Source organism: Mesoplodon bidens (assembly GCF_964165515.1).
Source record: "Mesoplodon bidens genome assembly, chromosome: 2".
Classification (NCBI taxonomy): domain Eukaryota; kingdom Metazoa; phylum Chordata; class Mammalia; order Artiodactyla; family Ziphiidae; genus Mesoplodon; species Mesoplodon bidens.
In genome coordinates this window covers 184,975,814-184,982,693 of record NC_138177.1, presented here as the reverse complement: position 1 = coordinate 184,982,693, position 6,880 = coordinate 184,975,814, and the positions used below count along the sequence as shown (strand labels likewise).

Genomic DNA, 6,880 nt, shown 5'->3' with positions numbered 1-6,880 from the left:
CACAATGACCAGGCCTCTTCCATCCCCACACCGCTGCCACCTGCCAGCATCACTGCTGTCCCCTTTGTACCCTCCCCACTCCCAGCCTTCAGCCTCAACCCCTGAACGGTGGCCCCCTTCTCACCTCCGCCGAGACGACCCTGATCAGGGTTGCTGTGGAGTCATGCTGTCGCTGCGTCTGAGCATGCGTGAGCACCACGTGGCCTCCCGGCGGATCCAGTGGAGGACGGCTCTCCTCCGTCTGCCCCCAGGAGGCGCTGGCACGGGGGCGGGGGCGGGCGCTGGGGCACAGGCTCTGGAATCCAGGGCCCCCGCTCTCTGTAGATGTGTGACCTTCGCAAAGTGCCAAGCTCTCTAGGACTGTTTTCTCTTCGGTTGAAGGGGGTAATATGGCGCCCCACGCACGAGCACAGGCAGTATTTGCAACATACCTGGCCCTCAGCAGAGCCTCAGTGAACAGCATGACCACAGTTAGCAACTGACACTGAGGTGGCCCGGGCTGGGCAGGGTGCTGTGCACATCCCAGGTCTTAACTCACTGACTCCTCCCGACAGCCACGGGGAGCAGGAACTATTACCATCCCTACTCAGTAAAAAAAAGGAAACTGAGGCAGACAGAGCATGAGTGTCCAAGTCCAGTGGACACAAGTAGTGGAGCCGGGATTCAAGCCCCCGCCGCGAGTCCGCACGCCCAGCTGCCGTTGCTGAGCCCCTATAATAAGGGGACTCAGGAGAGGCGTCAGTGGGCACCCCAAGCCCAAATGGCCCAGACTGCCCTGCAGGGGGCCGACTCAGGCCCACCCTGCGGGGACCAGCAGAGCAGACTCAGCCAGGGGCTGTGGCTGCCAGAGAAGGGGGCTCCCTCTCCCCACGGGGCAGGGCCCCAGGCGGGTGGGACCCGGCCCCTGGTCCCCAGGGGGAGGCCTCAGCAGGCCAGTGGGGCTAGAAGCAGGTTCCTGCCTCTTTCTGCACACTCAGCCCTCTTTGAGACCTTAGTCTTTCCAGGAAGCAAAGTACCAAAGCTACTTCGGTATCTGTGGTACTTTCGTCCCTCCTGTTTCTGTGGCTGCTGACGTCCAGGTGGAGGGGCGAGGGGGCGGCTGAGGACCTGCTGTGTGCAGAGCTCAGCGCTCTCCCTCGAGGGGCGTCCTGGGAAGGAAGGCCAGCCACCCTGCAATTGTTCACAGACCGGGATGGCATCCAAGTCTGCACAAGCCAGGAGGGCTTTGGCTAATCGGCATGGCCGCGCCAGCTGGCGGCCTCGGGCACCTGGGCAGAACTCTCCAGACCTGTTTCTGCAACTGCAGCATGTATACAACAGAGGATTTACAGCCCTGGGCTCTTGTGAAATTCAAAGAATTAAGAAAGGGGTTATAAACTCCAAAGCGCGGTCATACGCCAGGACCTGGCTTCTCGAAATTGCCTAGCTAAAGGGCACAGAAACACACACACACACACACACAGAGCAGGTTGACCGGCACGCGTGGAGCCGACGATTATTTGAAACAGCAAAGAACTAGCAGTGAGGGTAGTTAACGGCAGTGTCTCCTGGGGAGGGGGCCCTAAACTGATTATTGGAGGATGGACACAGTAGGGGTGAGTCGAGAAGCCTTTCTGGTGTGTGTGGGGGGGTAATCTGGGGTGTGACTAGAGGCAGTGGAAGGCCAAAGTGACCAACGGGGTGAGGATCACAGGTGCTGACATTTGTAAATTGTCATGGATACAGACCTTGGGTCTCCAAGACAACGGGTCAAGGTGGATGGAGATGAGGTTGCCCTGGAGTCTGTGGGTGCCAAGACCAGGGAGCTGAGGTCCCTGGCAGGGCCTGCAGCCGCCCAGGGTGCTGCTAGCTGCAGGCAAGGTCACTCAGAGCAAGAAAAGATCCAATTCTAGTGCCGGGAGGACAAGAGCAGAGGCAGCAACAAGGAATCCTGGTTCGGCCCTTGATGGAGTGACGAGGCCCCGTGCCTCGGTGTCCCCTTCCGTGGAGCAGGGTCGGGAGCTCTGCTCCCTAGGCGCGGGAAGCACGTCTGCATTTAGCACAGCCCTGGGCCCATGTCCCCGTCGCTCCATCCATGAACCCGCGGTCAGAAAGGCGGAGGCGCTCAGGAAAGAGCTCTGCTCCGCGGGCCGCCGCTCCTCCAGTCCCCGAAGCCCGCGCTGCCCCTGCTGTGCAATGCTGACACTCTGGGGGGAGAGCTAGTCCGGGGGGTGGTCACACCGGGCAGGAGCCGGGGTCCCATCCCGGAGGTCCGCTGCACTTCAGCCGAAGCTGAATACAGGGGCGTGGATGTCGTGCCGGAGGTCGGGGATCCAGGACGTCCCCGGCCGCCCGCCTCACCCTAGGGGGTGTGGGGGGGGCGAGCACCCGATTTACTGGGGGAGGAGCGCTCGGCACCTGACTCCCCTCTCCCCGCGGGCCTTCCGCGTAGCCCTGGCAAGCTGCCTGGGCCCCGCCCTTCCCCGGCGCGTAAACAGGAAGTGGGCGTGCGCGCGGCGTGCTCTTCCGGCGTAGCGAAGGGTGGGAGCAATTGTGAACGGTGGCGGGCAGGACCAATCGCGGAAGACAGCTGGGGACGATCCAATAGCGAGGGCCGGAGGGGGAGGTAGGGGGCGGAGCCTGAGGCGGGGCTGTCGAGGCGGAGCCAATCGCGGCGGACCCGGCGTAGGCGGCGGCGGCGGCGGCCGAGTCGGGTCCGGTCCGGGGTTACGAGGTGGCGGGCGCGGCGATGCTGCAGCTGCGGGACTCGGTGGACTCGGCGGGCACGAGCCCCACGGCGCTGCTGGCGGCTGGCGAGGAAGTCGGGCCGGGCGGCAGCGTCGGTGGCGGCGGCGGCGGGGGGCGGCTGGGGACGGGCACTCCGCTGCGACAGACGCTGTGGCCGCTCAGTGTCCACGACCCCACGCGGCGCGCCCGCGTCAAGGAGTATTTCGTGTTCCGGGTGAGGCTGGGAGCGGGGGCGGGAGAGGGCGTGGGTGGGCGGGGCGGGCGAACGGGCGTGACCTGTGACTTCCGCCCCCGGCCCGCCCCGCACGCTCCCAGCAGCCCGGCACCATCGAGCAGGCGGTGGAGGAGATCCGCGTGGTGGTCCGGCCCGTGGAGGACGGCGACATCCAGGGGGTGTGGCTGCTGACCGAGTAAGGGGGCGCGCGCTGGGGAGGGGCCCGGGCACCTGTGCGCCCCGGGCGCCGAAGTAACCGCTGCCGCCCGCAGGGTCGATCACTGGAACAACGAAAAGGAGCGACTGGTGCTCATCACCGACCAGGCGCTGCTCATCTGCAAATACGACTTCATCAGCCTGCAGTGCCAGCAGGTGGTCAGGGTAGCCTTAAACGCGGTGGACACCATCTCCTACGGAGAATTCCAGTTTCCCCCCAAATCGCTCAACAAGTAAGTGTGTTGAACAGAGAGCCCGCCACCAGGGCCTCCCAGTCAGCCCTTCCGAAACCAGCCTCCAGTGAATGTCTTGCTTTAACAGCAACAGAGTGTAGAGACAGGTGACTTCTGCCCAGCAGGGTGCGTTAGAAGGAATTCTGGCACAAGAGATAGTTATTAGGCTTGTAGTAAAATGAACTCAGGGTACGTTAAAATAGGCCCGACGTGGGTATTCTTCAGATAAGAGCCAAACTCAGCATTTTATTCCTGCCAAGAAAGGATTACACTTATCACGTCAAGCTCTGTTGTGGTTAATTTTTAAAAGAAAAAGGTAGTGTGTCGCTTTGATTTGCAGATATTACTGAAGATTAAATTTGGAAACGTTTAATGGCCAGTTTTCAAGAGCTGATCTTCATCTGTTAGGGAGGTTTCTGAAATATGAGAAACCTGGACATCAGTATACTCAGTTGAATTAAACGGTATATTTTAGAGTTTTGATGTAGAGATTTGGGTAGGGAATTCAGGAAGCTAAGATAAGCTCAGAATTCTGGCCAACAATAAGGTGCTCAGGGAAAAGGATTTAAACTTGCAAAAATGTTACTCGTTTAGTTATAGCACAACTAAGACAGTGCTTTCAGTTTATCATATTTTATTTGAAGTGCTGAAAGCTGTCGTTATTAGACACGCCATTCCTGTCCAATCCCACGGGTCCTTCACTGTCATGAAATGTCATCAGTCTCATCTTTACCGGTGGAACAGCTTTTTAATCTCACACCCACGACTGAGCAGGTGCTCAGGGGCGCCATGACCTGCTGTGTGAGGTCTGGTCCCTTCCCACTCGGTAGGCGAGAAGGTTTCGGGATTCGCATCCAGTGGGACAAGCAGAGCCGGCCGTCCTTCATAAGCAGATGGAACCCCTGGTCCACCAATGTGCCGTACACCACGTTCATAGAGCACCCGATGGCCGGCGTGGACGAGAAGACGGCCTCCCTGTGCCAGGTAAAAACTCAAGACAGCAACGGCAGCGCTGCCCAGTGGGACGGGAATGTTCCAGGCCTGTGCTGCCCGGTACGGTGGCCACATGGGGCTGCTGAGCACTTGAACAGTGGCTAAACAGAGAAAATAAACTTTTTTCCCCCCCATAAATCTATCTCTCTATCTATTTATCTATATTATTTATTTATTTATTTTGGGCTGTATTGCTGTGCATGGGCTTTCTCTAGTTGCTGCGAGCCGGGGCTACTCTTTTTTTTTTTTTAGAAGATGTTGGGGGTAGGAGTTTATTAATTAATTTTTGCTGTGTTGGATCTTCGTTTCTGTGCGAGGGCTTTCTCTAGTTGTGGCAAGCGGGGGCCACTCTTCATCGCAGTGCGCGGGCCTCTCACTATCGTGGCCTCTCGTTGCGGAGCACAGGCTGCAGACGCGCAGGCTCAGTAGTTGTGGCTCACGGGCCTAGTTGCTCCGCGGCATGTGGGATCTTCCCGGACCAGGGCTCGAACCCGTGTCCCCTGCAGTGGCAGGTGGATTCTTAACCACTATGCCATTGGGGAAGCCCCAGATAAACTTTTGGTTTTTAAAAGTTTGTTAAATTACGTCTAAATAATCCTGTGTAGTTAGCAGCTGCTGGTCAGTGTAGCTCTATGATGGGGTCTTTTGTGGCTGCGATCGTCTTGGAGAAGGGCCCAGAGGGCTTCGGGGTGTGGCAGGTGACCCCTGCCCACGGTAGAGCTGGGCAGTCTGCGTGCTCAGCAGGAGAGGAGGCCTTGGGGTGGTGAGAGCCGGGTCCAGGACCGGCGACAGGCCCCCACTTGCCAGCTGTGCACCTTGGCCTGCTCACCGCCTGGTGGGTGGTGGGGAGTAGGTGGGTCACTACGGCAAAGCCACGTCGGCCGGCAGAGTGAGGCCCGTGAGGACTGGCTGTGGTCAGTCACAGGTGAGCGCAGAGGTGAGGTGTGACGCCTGTAGAGTGAGGTGAGATGAGCCCAGGGGCTGCTGGGTGCGTCTGGGCGGCATCTCTCCAGGGTGGGGACGGGCTGAAACAGACACATGGGCGATCATCTGATCAAGCTCCCGGTCTTCTCTCTTTACAGCTGGATGGCTTCAGAGCTCTGTTGATCCAAGCTGTCAAAAAAGCCCAGAAGGAGAGTCCTCTGCCGGGCCAGGCTGGCGGCGTGCTGGTCTTGGAGTGCCCCCTCCTCATCGAGACCTATGTGGGGCTGATGTCCTTCATCAACAACGAGGCTAAGCTGGGCTATTCCATGACCAGAGGCAAAATCGGCTTCTAGGCACCGCACGCGCACACGGGTCTCTTCCCGGGGAGAGCCAGGCCTATGGGACCCTGGGGGTGGCAGGCCTCTGGCCAGCTCCACTACCGCTGGCAGGGTCCGAGCCCCTTACCTGTAGGTGTCTGGGCACGATTAGCATAGTCAGCTGGACCGTATACTTTAGCTGGATACTGGGCATCTGGTTACCTGAGCTCCAGACAAAGCAGAATGCATATCGCTGTCACCGTCCTGGCCGGTATCTGCTTCCTAGAACCTGAGTTTCCATGCCCCGCCGCTGGGGTCTCCATCTAGCTTCCGTGGTCCCTCCCACCCCAGCCCTGGAGCATGTTAATAAACGTTGCGTGATTCCAGTGCAGTATCCCTGTCAGCACCACAGCTGCATAGATTGCTACATCCAGGGAGGTACCTGAGACTCAGTGCCTGTGGTTGTTTACAGTTGGTGTCCAAATTTGTATTTGGAGATTTAATCCACTTTCTTAAAGCTGATTTGAAAGAAGCCAGCAGGCACGAGCTCATCAAGAGATGGTCTGCCTTGTCAGCTCCTGAACGGATGGACACTGGCTTTTGTGGAAATATGTGTTCGGCCTAAAGTCACACTTTTTCTAAAATTAATCTGTATTGTGTTAATACTGCTTATGGCGTCTTTCCCAGGCCCAAAAAGGTTTACAGAAAATCATTTTAAGACAAGTCATTAGTCTGAGAAAGTCACAGGGATAAATTCTTTGCACACAATTTTGTCAACTCTGTTAAGTTTGTATTGTCATGTTCATATTTAAAAAGGGAATTGCTTAGTTTGCTTGTGAAGAATGCTCTTCTGAAGAGGAACCACGACAGAGTCTCCTGACGCAGCTCCGCCCCTAGACACCAGCCCGGGGGATGTCATCGTTCCCGTCCACAGCTGAGCAGTCTGCCGGGGAGCGTCTGTTGATGATTTAACTGCTAGCCCGCCGGTTCCTCCCCTTATTTCTGACTCTGGCGTAGCTGTGGTCAGCATGGCCGTGATTCGGATGCGGGTGTCCACATCGAAAGGCTGCCTCACAACTCCGCCTGGGTCCTGAGCCTTTGCTTTCGGTCTTGTAGTAAAGACATTTAAAATCTGAGTTAAAACAGTGGGTGTCATTCCTTTCTTAAAGTTATTAAAATAGGTGTAACAACAACCAAGAAAGCGCCCTGTTAAATGAGAGAATCTTAGAGCATGAGCTGTTCTCTGTGCTGGTTTT

General features: G+C 57.5%; 1 protein-coding gene across 2 annotated transcripts; it reads left to right on the top strand.

The window, feature by feature from the left end:
• The first annotated feature begins 2,585 nt into the window (after positions 1–2,585).
• Positions 2,586–6,767, top strand: TPRG1L (tumor protein p63 regulated 1 like). 2 transcript variants are annotated; one of them, XM_081215331.1, is made up of 5 exons: positions 2,586–2,941; positions 3,043–3,137; positions 3,214–3,390; positions 4,221–4,374; positions 5,466–6,767. In XM_081215331.1, exons 1-5 carry the CDS (start codon positions 2,729–2,731, stop codon positions 5,658–5,660), a joined length of 834 nt encoding a protein of 277 aa, XP_081071457.1. In that variant the 5' UTR covers positions 2,586–2,728; the 3' UTR covers positions 5,661–6,767. The 2 variants fall into 2 exon arrangements, with proteins under 2 accessions (XP_081071457.1, XP_081071458.1); XM_081215332.1 differs by having other exon boundaries at positions 2,598–2,941; positions 3,046–3,137.
• The last annotated feature ends 113 nt before the right edge of the window (positions 6,768–6,880 follow it).

Bases quoted from the DNA above. Each gene is read 5' to 3' on its own strand.
- TPRG1L (XM_081215331.1), top strand. From the start codon at position 2,729: ATGCTGCAGCTGCGGGACTCGGTGGACTCGGCGGGCACGAGCCCCACG. The intron at 2,942-3,042 runs GTGAGGCTGGGA...GCACGCTCCCAG, and splicing joins AGGAGTATTTCGTGTTCCGG to CAGCCCGGCACCATCGAGCA. The intron at 4,375-5,465 runs GTAAAAACTCAA...CTCTCTTTACAG, and splicing joins AGACGGCCTCCCTGTGCCAG to CTGGATGGCTTCAGAGCTCT.